We start from the raw sequence: 16,995 nt of genomic DNA on the forward strand, positions 1-16,995 counted from the left end.
GCAAAGGCCAGCTCCTCTGAACTTGACTGTGCCTCATCCCTAGACCCCCTCCAAGCTGAGACCCCCATGCAGCAGCCTCCCCGCGGGGCAGGTGCACGGCGAGTGTGCTTACACACACACACACACACACACACACTTCAGGTGGGGCCCAGGAGCTGACTCAGGGGACCACTCCCACACAGTCTCTGTCCCTTGAGAGCCAGCCTCATGGTCCTGTAGGTCAGCTAGAGAGGCTACAGGGTCTGAGGTCGCTGTGGAGACACACAGTGAGAGGAGGTGAGCAATCCTGGTTCCTCCAGTGTCCCCACCCTGGCCAAGCGACAGTCTACCCCCACCGGTCCCCGGCTGCTCAGGAATCCAAACTTCAACTGCGGGGCCACACAGAGGAGACCCCACGCGTGGTGGGGAGTTGGGAAGGGCAGAGGAAGCAACCTCACTCTGTACTATGGCAGCTCTGAGCCCCACCTCTGCCTGTTTGAGGCTTCTTACCCACTCAGTTACTTGCAGTTACCAAGTGCTGGACTTGGGTTGATGACTGGGAAACCATGCGAGTGCCGAACCCCAGCAGCTGGCCTGGGGCTGGGCTCTCTGGGTTCCCAAGAGGGCTCCGGTATTCCTCGGGGAGCAACGCAGGGTCCCCTGAACTCTGCAAATGCGAATGTGGGACTCAGCTTCCAGAATCACCGCCCCGTGCGTGCAGGTGCAGGCCGAGCACGGACACAGCACACCCACGTCCACATCCACAAGCCGCCGGTGAGTTCTTTTTTTTTCTTTTTATTGGCAAAGTAAATATATTTTTACGAAGGACCAAAGAAAATATACATAATTGTAACATATGTACACCAGCTTTATAGATTCTTAAAATTTCAAATGTACACAAATGTTGATGTTATTAAAAGATAGTTTATGTAGATGTACTTATGTACAGTTTATTTACATACATTCATAGGATGTGACAGAAACCTGGCAACGCAAGCTAGTTCATTTGATATTAATTTCTAGACGAGATAAGGAATGCATTTCTAACCCGGGGGGGGGGGGGGGGAAGGCGCTAGCTACTTTTATACCCACGCAGCCTGCTCCCCGCTCCTCCCCGCGGTGACCCCAGGGCTGCTGTTTGCATTCGTCTGGGACCCCAAAGGAAGACACAAGCCAGGCTGCTCGGAGCGCCGGCTGTCCGTCCGTCTGTCCTGCACATTTAACTCAAGCACATGCACTCTGACCCCTCTCCTGCCCCTCCTCGCCGGCGATCCTGCTGACGGAGGCACTCTGGGCGCTGCCGCCGGCCCTGGCACCCAGTGCAGCCCCGCACTTCTGGCTCATTTCCTTCTTCCCAGCACGGCTCCCTCTGGGAACTGAACATTCAACAAGTGCACATTTCTTCTTGGCTAAGCAATACAGGGCTGGCCCCGGCCCAGGCGGAGGGCCCAGTGGGAGAAGGGCCAGGCCTCTCCCCCATCTCCCCCCCCCCCGCCCCCAAATCCCTGCCTCCAGCCGGCGGCGGCCACCAGGGGAAGGCACAAAGGCACCGAGCCGGCCTCCAGCCCCGCGTGCGCGCTGGAGACCCAGCCCCCAGGGACGCGGGTGTGCGGCTCTCGGTCCTCCCGGGAAAGGCATCAGGTGGCGGGGCGCTGGGTTCACACCTCCCAGGCTTCGGAAGGGGGGCTGGTAACATTGTCACGGCCCTCTCACGGAGGGAAATAAATTATTGCTTTAAAAAAAAAAAAAAAACCACCACGGGGCTGGGGCCCGGGGGGGCAGGCTGCGCGGGGCGCGCTCAGTTCACGGCGCGCACGGGGCGGCCGCTCCGCGGGAAGCGGTGCACCTTGATGTGTTTGGAGAGGTGGTCGCTCCGCGCGAACTTCTTTTCGCACACGGGACACTGGTAGGGCTTCACGCCGGAGTGCGAGCGCCGGTGCCGCGACAGCTCGTCGGAGCGCGAGAACCTGCGGGACAGGGCGGTCAGCGAGGCCCCGCCCGGCCGGCGCCCACCCAGCAGCTCCGCAGCCTCCGCAGCGGCGCGCGGGGAGCAAGCGCGGGCTATCCAGTTCTTAAGGGATCCAGTCACTTCCGATCTGCTGGGAGAAGTCGCCTTCCAAGGAGCTGAGAAGCATAAAGCCAGGGCTTCCTTGCTGGCCCCGCGGGGTCCACGCTCAAGGCTCAGGGCCTTCCCCGGGCAGCTGGTCAACCAGAGCCCGGGACTTACCTGGCCCACTCTGCGGCGGGCGTCAGAGGCCACAGGCCTGCCCGCCCCCTCGGACCATTGTTCCCCAGGGGCATCTGGGGAGGGGTGTTCTGGGGGGGGAGGCCTTGGAGAAGGAAGGGGGCCTTCCCAAGAACCACAGTGGGCCTGGGGTTCTCGTTTTTGCTCCCTCTAAGCAGGGAGGTGGGGGCAGGGAGTCCTCTGACCTGAGCCCACCTCACTCCTGGACCCTGGTCCTGGAAGCTGGGTCCCCTAAGACTCCCCTAAACCAAAGTGCACGCCTGCAAAATGCCCTTCCAAGGGGGGAGGCCCCCTGACAGCCTGCAGGCAGGTGCCCAAAGGACACACAAGGGTCAGAGTTGGGTCAAGGCGCCCGGACGGTCTGAGGCTCTTCCCATCAGACCCTGTCCTGGCTGCCGGACCCCTCCCAGCCTGCCCAGTCCACCCTCCCCAAACACACATGGTTGCCTCCTCCCTGTGCTCAACCAACACAGATCGTCTTTGGTCCCTTTTACCACAGGATATTTGCACATCCTGTCCCCTTTCCCATTCTCTCCTGCCCGTTCCTTAGAGCTCAGTTGAAACGTCCCTTCCTCCAGAAAGCCCTCCAGCACTGCATCTCATTCGAGACTCCCATGGCATCATGTGTCTCTTTCCTTGTTCTTGCCACTGTGCAGTTTTAAATTAGCTTCAACTTTTGACGACTATCCGTCTGTCCCACGAGGAAGGATGCACCTGTCTGGGTCCCTGTCATCTCCCCCCGTGACCAGCCCTGTGTAGGGTCCTTGCTAGGTGCTCAGTAATTACACCGGAAGAGAGGGCAGAGCAGGCACCCCCAGAAGAACCGAGAGCCGTCATGGGGGCAGTCTCAGCGCGCACACATGTGTGCACACACGTGCATACACAGTTGCTGATGCACTGCTACACAGAAGCTCTCCTGCACACACACATGCACACACACGTGCATGCAGAAGCATCAGGCCCGACACCTGTTCCTGGACCCATGGCCACAAGGTGAGAGGCGGGTTAGGCGGTACCCCTGATCCAGCCGACGGGCGGGGGCTGCTGGCTGCTCTACCTTGACCCTGTGGGTGGAGGCCTCGACCCCACAGCTTGGGGTGAACCGGGGGACCCAGCAGGACACGCATGGGGCAAGGAGGCGCCACAGTCCTGCTCCTAGACAGCAGACTCTGCACCTGGCGCCCGGCACTCCAACGTGCATCCTCCAGGGTGGACAGTGAAGTCCAGCTGTCCTGTGGGCCAGCTGAGGGCGCTGAGGCACAGCGTGATGAGGCCTTGACCCAGGGTCACCAGCGACATGAAGGTGCCAGAGGCCGGAGCAAAGGTGTCAGCCCAGCCCCCGCTGCAGCCTTCCCGGTCCTGCTCGCACTTTGCTGGGCGCTGGGTGTCACCAGGACGGAAACAGGGTTCCTGTGCCCTGGCACCCAGAGCCCTAGCCCATGTCCCAGGGCCGGGGCCAGCTGTCCCCAGCTGCAGTTGGGCACACAGCTCCTGAGCTGATGAGCGCTGCAGGCAAGACTGTGGCAAATGCTCAGAGGCCGGAGTCACACAGCCTGCGGGGCTCTGCTCTCGGTCCTGGCCTTGGCCGTCCCCACCCCCACCGGGTGCCCTGTATGATCCTGCACAAACCATGGAGATGTCCGGGCCTCGGCCAGCCACAACACCAGGGATCCCGCCTGTCTTCCAGGACTTCTTGGAGGCTAAAAGCAGTGGCGTGGAGCCACAGCCGCTCTGTGGTCATGGTGCCATCCCGGGCAGGACAGGTGGTGAAGGAGACTCGCCAGGCCACAGACCAGGTCGATCTGCATGCTGAGCCCCTGGCTGTGTGGGCGCCCGAGGGCGCCGTCCCTGGGAAGAGAGCTCTCGGACGGCCCCTGCCTTGTCCCCGCATACCACGTCCTCCCAGACTGCAGCCCACACAGGGCTCTGTGCTGCACAGGGGGCCGGGTGGGCCAGAGACAGCCTCAGTAGGAGTAAGTTGAGCCTCAGTTTCCCCTTCTGCAGAAGAGATGCATGCCCACGACTGTGAGACTGTACAGGGCAGCGAGTCAGGAGCCCAGACTGCGGAGGGGCCATGAGCTCACGACCTGCGTGGAGCTCAGCGCAGGGCCGGGACGTGCAGGGTGTCTGGACACATCAGTAGTTCCGTGTGAAGGGGCCCCTTCCTTGAGACACTCACCCACCACCCACCAGCAAGTCATGCAGGCACAGGGACTGCGATGCAGATGGTGCTCCCTACATTTGCACAGTGTACAACCTGGCCAGCCACACCCGGAGCCTCTGCCTACTGCGAGGATGTGGTCAGAAAATGCCTGAATATATAGGGGCAGCAGCGAAGCAGCAATGCAGGGCTCCAGAGAGGAGGCTGGGAGCCAGGCCATCGGGTTTGAATGCTGTCCCCGCCACCTGCTGGCTCTGCGACCTCAGACTTGTAACTTCCCCATTCCCTGGGCCTCGCACGTCCACTGCAGTTGATGGCCGCGCTCGCTGCTCATAGCTATTAAAAAAGGGATTCCTTCTACGGTGCGCGTCTTGGCCATTCCAGAACAGGACGTTCTGCTGCGAGAACAAAGCAGGCCTGTGTCGGACAGGAAGGCAAGGAAGCTTCCTAGAAGGCAGGCTCGGGCGCTTCCCGGACAGCCAGGCCAGCCTAGGGCGAGCCGTGTTCTAGCCCCGCAGATGGGATGGGGAACCTGTGTCCAGGACAACAGCAGCAGGAAGCAGGGGCTGAGCACCGGGGCAAGGGACAGCCGGTGCAGGGGGAGGGAGGGCACACGGGCTTGTCCTAGGGGCACAGCGCCAGGGCAGCGCCGGCCCACCAGGGCCACAGGGAAGAGCAGCAGAGGCCACAGAATGCGGAAAGCCCCCATGCAGTGTGCAGACCAGGCTATGCCGCAGGGAACGGGAGGTCCTCCTGATGCTAAGCACGCCACCCTCCACCCCACAGGTGTGTAGAGGGGGCCAGGGCGAGGCTCCTGAGCCTGGGAGGTGTGGGGGTGGCAGGAAGCCCCAGCTGAACTCCCGGTTCTGCCACTATTTGCTGTGTGACCATGGAGGGCTTGCTCAGCTGCGCTGTGCCTCAGCTTCCTCCACTGGGAAACGAGGCCCATGCCTGATGCCAGACTTACAGAGCCACTGTGAGAACTGAATGGGGCAACATCCATGCAGGGCTCAGAACAGCACCCGCGGGCACCAGGGCTCCTGCTGGCATCGCACCTGCTACTCTGAGTTCTTCCCCTAGCCCAGAAGCACAGCACCCAGGGAAGCCAACAGCCCAGGGTGGGAGAGGCGCTGAGGCACCCACCTGGGGGTGCACCTCAGGCTCACAGACACCAGCCATGTCTGCCAGGGCAAGTGGTGCGACTGTCATGAGCCTGGCTTTTGCTGCTGTCAGCTGGGCATCGGTGCCCACACCGGACGGCACTGCAAGAGGGCTCCCGGGCTAATATTAGCATGTGGATGTGTGCAGGACACGGATGGGGCCTTTGCAGAAGCAAAAATCTAAGTCATGGGCCCAGGTGCTGCAGGAGGAGGGTGGCCTTGGGGACGGGGGGCACACACAGAGCCCATGTGCAAGAGGGAGCCCGAGCAGCAGAGAGGGGGCTGGTGGGGATAGTTCTCACCCAGAGGAGGGAAGAGGCAGGCAAGCAGACTGTGTGGGCCTGGGGTGTGAAGTCTGGATAGGAATTTAAGGGTGTCAAGTGCATTTACAGAGGTGATGAGCTTCCTATCACTGGAGGTATTCAAGTGAGGGCATCAGGTGGGGCGGGGGGGGGGGGGATTCCAGCTCTAAGATCTGACCATGGCGCCTGGCATACAGTAACCAGTTAACCTAAGGTGTCCTCGTCGCTTATCTAGTCCTGTGCAGACCGAGCTGCCCCAAAGCTGGGTCCATCCTCCCCTGCCAGCCTGCTGCCCAGAGCTGCGGAGTCTCCCACCCTCGGACCTGCTGGCGCAGACAACGGCCACGTGGACGGGAAAGAGCACTGGGCATGCACGCCCAGAGGTGCAGGATCCCCGGGCTGGGCCTTTCCTGTGTCCTCCGAGAAACAGCCCTCCCAGGAAGCAGGGGCCCTCGGCTCCTGGCCAGATACTACCCGGCCATATGTGACTGCACAAAGGCCAGCTGTGCTCCGGGGACCTTGGGCCAGCTCCCTGGGCCAGCACTGAGGTGACCTCACCATGCCGGGTACCCCCTGCCTCATCCCCTGCCAACTGGGTCCTGGGCAAGGAGACCACCGCCATCAGAGCTGAATCCCCTCCACATCTCTTCCCTTGTACCCCTCCTGCCACGGGGAGCTCACTCCCTCCTGCAGCCGCTGTGTGGAGGGCAGAGCCACCCTCTGGGCTGAGTCCTGTCTGCTCTGTGGCCTGCAGGACAGCTGGGAAGAAGGTAGACCCGCCTCCCGCTGGAGGAGGGGGCAGAGTGGACGGCCTTGACCAAGGATCAAGGTCTCCCCTGCAGCCTGCCCTTCCTGCCCCCACTGCAGGAGCCAGCGGGGGGGGGGGGGGTAGCACCTGGAAAGGTGAGACTATGCTGAGTCAGGATGGGTGCCCTGGAGAGAGGCTACCTGGCGAGCAGCTGCCTGCCCTCAGCGAGATGGGCCGCTGCCCCCGGGGAGCCAGGCCAGTGCCGGAACACCCTGCACACCAACCCTGGGCTGCGTAGTGCTGGCTTCCACGGTGCAGCTGAGGGAACCGACACTTGGCAGGTGCAATGCCCGGGGGCACTGGGCGAGCTGGGGGCTGACACAGGGGTGGGCTTAAGCCCGCTGCCTTCCCCACTCAAGGCACCACCATGCAAGGCATGCCTCTGGGGCCCCTCTCTCCATCTCTCAGCTCTGCCACCCACATGGGTGCACCCACCCCTGTGTCCTGCCTCACAAGCAGCCTGGCGCCCTGCACCCACAGGACAGGTTGGGGGTGCCGCTCAGGGGGACTCCAGGGGCTCTTGTGTGTGGTGGAACAAAGAGGGGCCGGGCACAAGGCAGTGCTGCCCTTATTCACGTAGGGAAAAGGCCTTGTCTCATCTGCTCCATGGAATGGGATTGTCAGTGTCACAGCCTGCCCTAAGCAGCTTGCCGGTGCCACCTCGGCCAGCCAGCACCCCCGCCTCAGGCCCACTCCGGTGGCTCTCAGAACCGGAGCCCAGTCAAGCAAACAGAAGCTACAAACAGCTGCTTGTGTGCCACACCCACACCCACGCTTGCACACATGCACACACAACCACACTGTGCACAAGCACATGGCGTCACGCGGCTTATACAGGACGAAAGCAAGATGTGCACACGCACGCACACACACAGCTCCAGGCCTGCTTGTAGGCTCACGCACGCACACCCACATCCCGACACGTACAGTGGCAGCCACTGGCAGCAGGGAGCAAGACTGTGCCGGCGGCACCTGTGGCCCTCCCAGGCAGGCCACAGAGTCCACCCGTGGGCATGGGAGCTCATGGTCGGCTGTCTGCATCTCAGAAAAGGATGGCCAAAGACAGTGAGTGGCCTCGGGGGCCACGGGGGTGCAACTGACCACCCAAGGGCCAGGTAGCCATGGGCAAGCCCCTCCCCCGCGGAGGGCTGGTTTCTCTGTTCGTGTAGAAGAAAGCCCCTAGAGGAATTTGCCACCTTGGCCAGGCACCCAGGTCCTCCTCCTCGGCTGGCCTCTGTGGCCTCCCCAGCACACCACTGGGTCCCCAGGGAGGAAGTGAGTGCCAGGCCTGGTGCACGTGGCCCAAAGACCCCGGGGAGGGAAGCTCACCCCAGCATGTGGGGAGGCAGCATTTTCAGGATGTGACCTCTCTAATCTGACCCCTTCCACAAAGCAGCGAGCAGGGCCACGTTCCTCAGCGCCCTCGGACAGAAGCGGGAAGGCCAGCAGTACTTACCCCGTGGGTGCTGGCCCGCAGCCCTCCATCGTTCTCAGTGGTCGCCTGAGCGCCTTCTGCTGCGGCCAGGCCTCTACCCTTACCCTGCACTGGGAGACCTACCCAGCAGGCTGTACAGGGTCCCACAAGCCTTACCTGATCATTAGGAAACCGGAGCCCAGTTGGCTCCCGGCCTGAGTCAGCAAAAGTGACCCAGAAGCCCCTGGGCAGCTGTGCCAGCTCCGGCCCTGACCTCCCGGCTGCACCCTCGCGCCCCTTCCCAATCGGCTTCCCCTCACAGTAGCTAAAATGGCTTTGCACGCAGACCCCAGCTAGCGGCTGGAGGCAAGCGCTTGCTGCCCGCCCAGGCCTGCCCCACAGCATACTGACCTCCAGCCGCAGCCCGGCCAGGTGCAGGCAAAGGGCTTCTCGCCTGTGTGCCGGCGCAGGTGGGCTTTGAGGTGACTGCTTTTGGTGTACATCTTGCTGCAGCCAGGGAAAGTACATTTGTGCATTTTGATGAGTTCCGCTGCCGGGTTCTTGGGGAACTTCTGACCCACAAGGAGGCCTGCAGGGCCGGGCCCCAGAGGTCCTGACCCGATGGGCTTGGCCGCAATGGGCACGGGGGCTATGCGCACGAACTTCGAGGGGAGGTTCAGGTTGGAAGAGGGTACCACCTGTGGCACCAGCGCAAAGGTCTGTCCCTGGATGTTGACCAGGAGCTGGGCCACCTTGACGTTCTCCGGGGCCTGGCCCGGGGAGGCCGGCCCTGTGCCCGATTCCTGCTTCACGGGCACCGGTTGGATCTGCAGCAGCACCGGGATGGGGCCGTCGGATGCCGGCCCCCCGCCTGGGCTCTGGGCGCCGCCCACACCCGCAGCACCTGGTGGAGGAGGACAGCGCTCTCTCCCGCCGGAGCCAGAATGGAGGTGGCTCCGGTGTGGCCCGGCGGGGAGCTCCCCGCTGGCCTCCAAGTCCTTGCTGCTGCTCTCCGCGGCTTCTTTGGCTCCTGGCTCCATGTTCTCCTCCAGAAACTCTTCGATCTCTTCCAGGGTGGGCTGGAAGGGTCTGGCGGCATCATCGGGGTCACCCACGGGAAACTCGGGGAAGCAGAAGTGCTCCCCCTTCCCAGGTGCCGGTGCCCTGCGCCACGACCCCCAGGCCACAGGGCCACTGCTGGCCCCGATGCTGCCACTGCCGCCGCTGCTGGCCCAGTGTGGCTTGGGACAGCAGGAAGTCCAAGATGCTGTCCTGGCCCTCAGTGCCCAGGCCTCCACTGTAGCAGGAGCACAGGGCCTGCGAGTCCGGGCTGGCACAGGAGCAGGGGCTAGAGGCGTCGCTGTCGTCTTCCGAGAGGGGTGAAGGCAGCATGTGGTAGGCCCCGCGGCCAGCCAGCCTGTCGCCCGAGTTCTCCCCCACTGGAAGCAAGTGGTCCACCATGCTGGCCGGGCCGTGCCGGTGGCGGCTGCGGAGAAGGGACAAGGGAGGCCTGGTCAGAGGGTGGCATGCTCACCTGATGCGCCGTGGAGCCACGGCCCCCGCCAAGCCTGCCCCCGGCCGCCCATGGCCGGATGCCCGGAGCCTGCCTCCATCCCAGGGGAGAGCTGCGCTGCGAGAGTGTTTTCTGAAATTGCACCACCTGTTTGCAAAAGAGCCCTCTCCAGGCCCATTGCACAATGCGGGGCACTTCTGGTTTCAGACAGTTTTCCAGAATGATCCTGGAAAGGAACACGTGTGTGTGTGTGTGTGTGTGTGTGTGTGTGAATGTGTGCACGAGAGGAGTACTGGGGAGTGGGCAGCTCCTGAACCCCACGTCAGCTAAGGCCCGGGGGGTCCCCGCCTGAGGACCCCTAACCCCGGACTCATGCCTGTTGAGTCACAGAAGTGGGGCGGGAGAACACCAGTTGCCCTCTGACCCCTGCACTATAGGGTCAGATTGGGCAAATAGAAGTACAGGCTGCCAGCAACATGTGTATTTCAGATGTTAAAATGTGTACTACTCTTAATATGAGTCTGCAAAGGGACATAGCTACACTAGAAACTTCTTTTATCTAAGATCCAAATTCAGCTGGACTGCCCGTGTTGCAGCCAGCACCCGTGGTTTGGAGACCAAAAACTTAAAGACCACAGAGTATGTGCCCTCCAGAGGGAAGACGGGGGAGGCAGCAGTGGCTCGGAGGGGCCGAGCTTCTCTCCTGTCCCCGGGAGAGGCAAGGACAGGCTTCAAAGAGACCCAGGTGGCAACACGCGGAGAGCACCCGCCTTGATACCCTCCCCCCGGCTCCACACCCGACTAAGTGGGACCCGAGGAGGAGACCCCTTGGCCAAAGAGGAAGCTGATCTGTTTGCACCCCATGGCTGTGTTCTCCCGGCTCGGGCTTGGGACACTCACCGCTTCGCAAAGCTCCAGCGAACACCTGTCTCCCGGCTAGACAGTGCGCGCCATGTCTCTGCCGGGTCCCTAGTGCCCGGCGAGGCACCTGGTGTCCAGGAGGGGCTCAAAGGACACTGGCAGAGAGGAGACAGGGAAGCCAAAGGCCATGCTGCCTCCAGTGTTCAAGGAGAGTCAACAAAACACGGCTATGGCAGGCCCACCTCTCTGGACCTTTGTCCCTGCCCAGTGGCCACAGCTGGCTGTGTGTTAATCCAGGTTGGTGATGAGGATGAATATTCTGCACCTGAAACCAGGTTCCCTGTTGCCTGGTGTCTCCTCCGACCCCCACCCCTAGCCGTCCCCAGGTCCACTCCAAGGGCCAGGCCCCCAGCACTGCCCACGAGCCAACAGGCCAGCCTCATCAGCTTGTGCCCTGGGATAAGACCTTGCTCCCCTCCCCTAACCTCAGTTTCCCCATCGGACCGCAGGACCTTTGGTCTCCATCCTCAACCCAGCCACGAAGCTGCAGGGAGCTCCAGGGAGCCAAGGCAAGAGCTGGGCCCAGAGGGCAGTTTCGCCAGGAGGACTTTTTCATTTAGAAAAAAAAGACTCAGCTAAGGGTTTAAAACTGGGAGCATGTGCTGAGACAGGCGCCATTCAACAGCTGAGACGCCGGGAGGGCGGGAAATCGCCAGGCAAGACGAAGGGCCACGGAAAGGGCCGAGCAAACACTCCACCCACCGTGCTCCCCCTCCGCTGGGTGGCCTCAGGCAGGTCGCACAACCTCTCTGTGTGTGGGACTTGGTCTGGAGAGGAGGGTTCCACCAGCAGTGCCCTGGGTGCATCCCCAGAGTGACACATGCTAAGGACTTGGACCGGGTCAGGCACACCACAAGTGCCTGCAGGTGCCAGCCGTTAGCATACGGCTCCTAACATGTAGAGAACACGGGGTCTTTCTGGCCCTCAGCCGCCTTGCTAAGGAATCAGACTCCCACCCTTCTGGGACCCGCGGCAGGCCTGCTGCAGAGCCCGCCTTGAAACGTGATTGACAGTCCAAAAGGCGACATTAAATGGTTACCATGAATCCCAACTATGCCGATGATCCTGAAGTTACTTTTTTTTTTTTTTTGAAGGACATACACAGATACACTCAGGGATAAAATGATAGAAAAAGAAACGGGAGTAAGCATAGTGGGGGAGGGAGAGAAGGAAGTAAGCCCCAGTGGGTCTGCAAGGGAAGGACCCAGTGGCCCCACGGAAGCCCACACCTGCTCTGAATGGCGGCTCAGCTCTGAGCCCCCACACCTCCCCCGTGCGGCCCTCAGCTCCCAGACCGCAGCTCGGCCGGCGGTCTTTCCATCAGCACCCCATAGGATGCTCCTGCTCGCAGGCTCCGCTGTGAGAAACCGCGTTGCTGCACGGCTGTGAACTCGCCGTCCCGTTCACCCCTCACCAGAATACAAGTGTACGGGCCGTCCAGTCCCGGGCCGCATTCCAGAGTCTAAAACTGGGCCTGGCAGCGTGTGCTGAATGAGCGAGAGGGAAAGGTGCTGAGCGAGCCGGGGCAGGCACGGGGTCTTCCTGCGGGGTGGGCGTCCCTGCGGCGGGACACCGAGGTACGGAGAGCCCAGGACGGGAGCGCCCGCCCGGGGAGAGAGGGCGCGCGGGGACTGGAGCCGCTCCGGCCCCTAAAAAACAGGAGCACGTGGCGCGGCCAGAGGCGCAGGCTGCGCGCAGGGGGAGGGGACGCGCTGTTCCGGGCACCGTCCCCGGCCGGCCGCTGGACTCCGCCCCCTCCCCCGGCCCGGCCAGGCCTGCTGTTTATCCTCCCGGGGACACAGCGGCTGCAGGAACAACATGTAATTGATAACAAGCGGAGCGCCGGCCAAGGGCTTGCCATTGGGTCAGCGCGCAAATCACGGGGGTGGCGGCAGGGGCCGCCCTTCAAAATAAGAGTCTCTGCTCCTGCATGGCCCGCCGGCCCCAAAGTAGCAGAGTTGCGGCGTCTTCGCACCTGTAGGGCCGTAGGGGCTCCCTGCGGGCTCCGGGTCCGCGGGAGGAAGATTTGGGGGGCGCAGACAAGCCGGGGGAATTTTGTCACCTCTGAGGCCGTGGGGGGAAAATCCCCTCTGCCCTGCAGGAGCGGGGCTTCCATGGGTAACTCCACGGTGGGGAACGTCTGGGACCTCGGGGACTCGGCGCGTGGGGTCCGGAATGCAGGACCCGCGAGCGGTTGCGGGGCGAGCGTTTCCGTCCTGGGACTGCGTGTGCGGGGTGGGGCGTGGCGCCGGCGGCCCACGGAGCTCCCGGAGGGTCCCGCGAGGAGCGCACGGCGGCCCCGCGTGGGTGCCCGAAGGAGTGGGGAACGCAGGGGGCGGGTTCGGACCCTCGGCTGAGCCCTGGAGCGCTACCCACCGAGCACCACGCCCTGGGCTCGCGCCCCCTCCCCCTCCCCTGCCCCCGCCGCGGTGACCGACAGTAACCCTTCCACCTCGGCCCGCCGCCCCCCACCCGGGCGGGCCAGCGCGTCCTCCGCGCGCTCCTCCGCCAGGCCCGGCCGAGCGCCCGCCATATGGGAGCGCCGGCCCGCAAGGAGCGCCACCGACACGCGCGGCCGGGCGTCCAGGCTGCCGCGCGGAACTGAGCGGGGCAGGTGACGGGGGGGCTACTAGGATCTACCACCCACGGACCCCTCCGACCACTGCCCGTCCCGCGGGTTCACCCCACGGGTCCGACACTTTCCCGGGCACGGCTCAGAGCCTCGGACAGCGGCGCCGGCGCAAGGCCGCGCGCCCCGAGCCCGGCCAGCGCCCTCCCCGCGTCCCGGCCGCCCCTCGGTCACCCCCAGCCGCGTCTCTCCCACCTGAACTCGGCGCACGCCCGGCCGGCGGCCAGGCCCCGGCGGTCCTGCGGCCCCAGGAGCTGGGCTGCGCTGGGGGCGGCGGCCCGGGTCCGGATCCGGCGGCGGCCGCGGGCCGAGCCGCGGGTCCTGCGCTCGCTCGCTCGCCCGCTGGCCCGCGGGTCGCTGCGGCCGAGCACTCGCCCGCCCGCCGCGCTCTCGGCGCTCACTCCGGGCAGCTCACGTGATGCCGCGGGCGCCGCGAAGGCTCGCAGGAGGCTCGGCCCCGGGCGCGCGCCCCATTGGCCAGCGCCGCGCGTCACGCGCCCCGCCCCGCCCGGGCCCCGCCCCCGGCCGCTCCGGGAGGAGCGCGGCCCGCGCGCTGTGAGCCCTGGAGCTGCGGGATCTGCGCTTTGCGGGACTCGCGCGCCGCGGGCGGCCCGGGCTCCAGCCCCAAAGCGGGGTCGGACCTGCGGCCGCTCTCCAGCTCTGGCGCGGTAAGGCCGCTAGGTGCCCGAACCGGCGTCTTGGGGAATTACGGTATCTGGCAGTGACCGTGAGGACAGTGCGCTCCGGCCGCGCGGCCACCGCGCCCCGGGGCGGTCTGGGGAGCTTTGCGGATCCCACCCCAAACCAAGGACGCGTGTCTGGGGGGGAACCTTTCTGAAGTGCTTCCGTCGTGTGCACTGGGGCTTGCTGCCTACGGAGCCCAGGGTGGCTGCCCAGGGTCGGCCCACGGGGGCTGGGCGCCCCGCTGAGTCCTGTAAGCCATACTTCGGTGGCTCCTTCTCGCGCCGGCTTCTCGGCCCGTCCCGGCACTGGGAGGAGAGGCGCCTTGTGCTGCAGGGGCAGAATTTCTAGGCAGACCCCTTCGCGGGCTTTCTGCATGCGGGAGCGGGGGTGGGGTCTGGGGCCCCTGGCTGAGCAGCCGGTGGGTGTTGGGGACACAGCTGCCCCTGCGCCCAGGAGCCAAACCATTGGGAGACTTGCGCTGAGGATGAGGGTGGTGGCAGGCTTACTTGTTGGCAGCAGTCAAAGCCCTCCGGTGGCAGCCTGGGCCGCGTGGGCAGCAGGGTGGAACCCGTTCCTTGTTCCAAGAGACGGATCTGCACAGTTCAGCTGGGGGCTTTGTTGGCTCAAAAACTTCCAGTGCTCACATTTCCTCCAGTTAAGAAAGCCCCTGTTCTCTACACAGTCCTCAGTGTGCCGCAGGACCGAAACCATCACTCGGTGCCCAACCTCTTCTTGTATCTCTCTCCCCACGGCTTACAGTACTCCGGCCACACTGGCTTCCCCAAACATGCCAGGCCCTGCCTCCGGGCCTTTGCACTTGCTCTTCCCCAGAACTCACGTGGCTCCCCTGGTTCCTTCAGGCTTTATTCAGATTTTACTCATTCGGGGAGGGGGGCCCTGCCTAGCCACACCCCTAATCTAAGATGTTAACAGGGCTTCTGATGTTTCCTACTGCCATATCCCATTTATTTCTAAGGACTGATTACCTTCTAACTTATCAATTTTACATTTTATTTACTCCTCCAATAAAATTAAGTTCCACCAAAAGAAATGATGTCTTTTCAAGTGAATGCAGCTCCAGCACCAAACACTAGCAAATGCCCAATTGTACAACACAAGAACTGTTGACAGACTTAAACGGACCAGGGCCAGCTTGAAAGGAATTCAGAAGTGAGGAATTCACCCCAAACAGGTGGAGAAGCTGGTCACCGGAGAAGTTAGAACAAGTGTCCAGAAAGCAAGCCAGGAAACTGCCAACCAGATCTGCCTGGCTCAGTGCAGTACCCACCTCGGTGTCCCCAGCATCATCCAGCCTTCAGATACCAACTCAAACTTGACTTTCCTGGAGACGCGTTCCCATCCCAACCCATCTCCTACCCTGGGCTAGATCAGGTCTCCCACCTGTCCTCCGTGGTGTGGTGCCCAGAATAATAATAACTTAATAAATGTGCGCTGAGTGAGTGAGTGAGTGAGTGAACTAGCTGGCAGGGACTTACTCTGCCTGATTAGCCAAAGAACTGCCTGAGCAGCCAGATCTGGCATTTACCCCATGGCTAGGGAGGGGAGCTGAATGAAGCCAGATGGCGCCCTTCAAAATGCAGATGGCAGGGGCAGCGTTGTGGCATAGGAGGTCCAGCTGCTGCCTGCAGCGCGGGCATCCCATACGGGCGCCGGCTTGAGTCCCAGCTGCTCCACTTCCAATCCAGCTCCCCACTAATGCATGTGGGAAAGCAGCAGAAGATGGCACAAGTTCTTGGATCCCTACACACAAGAGGGAGACCTGGAAGAAGCTCCTGGCTCCCAGCCCTGGCCGTTGCAACCATTTGGGGAGTGAACCAGTGGATGGAAGACCTCTCCCTCTCTTTCTCTGTGACTCTGCCTTTCAAACAAATGAAACAGATCTTTAAAAAAAAAAAAAAAATGAAGACAGCAAGGAAAGAAAAAACTCACAGTGGTGAAACCTCATACATGATTTCCCTCCACAGCAATTCCTTCCCTACTTCTACATGATCAAGCAGAGAAAAAGACCTTAAAGGCTGTAAGTTGTCTCGTTTATATGCTGTGTGACCTTGCTCGACCTTGTCTGTAAAACCACATGGGCCCGGTGCCTTTTGGGGAGCACCGGTCTTTGCTCCATCCTGGGATTTTGCACAGTTTAACCACGATGTGTCTGGTTCTAGATTCTCTTTGTAGTCTCTCTGCCCTGTGCTTGGTGCATCCTGTAAGCCTGAAAACTCCAGTCTTCTACAGCTCAGGGAAATCCTCTCATTCCCTGTGCCCCTCGCTGTCTGCCTGCGTTTCTCCCTCTCCACGCAAACACCACTTTATCTCAGATGCCCTGCTTGACCCTGCCCACCAACTCAAACAGCATGCTCAGTGCTCTGGCCTGCTGACCTTGACGTATTTTATTTCATGGTCCTGGTTTCATATTCTTTGCTTGTTCACTGCCTGTCTCTGCTACATCCCCAGAACATAAGACACTCCAGAAGTACCTGCTGAGCCAATGAAGAGATTCTTCCTTCTTGCTTCTTGTAACATTAAAAGCCACAAAGTCTCTGGACATGTTCTTTAGGCTCAGCATTCTCTTCCTTGATGCTGGTCATCACCTTGACCTCACCCCTGTCCCACACACAGGCCCACATCATCCTCCTGTACCCCAAGACCTCCAGCTTCTGCTTCAGCTTATGCCTGCTGCCACCCAGCCTGCCTGCAGCCGGGGAGCAGTCAGAGGGCGCCATTCAGTGGCGTGGTGGTCTGCGCATAAAGGGACCAGGGTGGCCTGAAGACAGCCACCAGGGACTCGGGGCCACTGTATCCGCGTATCCACGCTGTATATGCTGCCTGCCCAGTAGTCACACCCTGTACCTACTGCAGATAGCAGATCCACTGTCACAGTCTGTGCCGTAGTTCCCTGAGTAGCAGCCCTGGAGCACACAGCAGTGAGGCTGCCTAAGAGGGGGCATGATGCTGCTTTTAAGTAGCCCCTCCCATATCTCCAGGAGAGAAGAGAACCACACCCACATCATCACTTTCACTACAGCCTACAGTTGTCACTGCTCTATCTTATTAGTAGCTATTGCTCATCTCGATAAACTGTATCAAGAATAGGCAAGCACAGAGTTGCTCTAGGGGTGAGAACCCCCTGTGATTGCAGGCAGCCCCTGTGGCTCTGGGAATGC

The 16,995-nt window shown here is 62.1% G+C and overlaps 1 protein-coding gene across 1 annotated transcript; it reads right to left on the reverse strand.

Moving 5' to 3' along the window:
• Positions 1-826: 826 nt before the first annotated feature.
• Positions 827-13,570, reverse strand: KLF15 (KLF transcription factor 15). Its single transcript, XM_051851796.2, is given in 4 exon segments — positions 827-1,946; positions 8,481-9,298; positions 9,300-9,555; positions 13,328-13,570. Coding segments are annotated over 3 exon segments (1,218 nt in total). The 5' UTR covers positions 9,531-9,555; positions 13,328-13,570; the 3' UTR covers positions 827-1,777.
• Positions 13,571-16,995: the final 3,425 nt, after the last annotated feature.

The sequence above is a fragment of the Oryctolagus cuniculus genome, chromosome 10 (assembly GCF_964237555.1).
Source record: "Oryctolagus cuniculus chromosome 10, mOryCun1.1, whole genome shotgun sequence".
NCBI lineage: Eukaryota > Metazoa > Chordata > Mammalia > Lagomorpha > Leporidae > Oryctolagus > Oryctolagus cuniculus.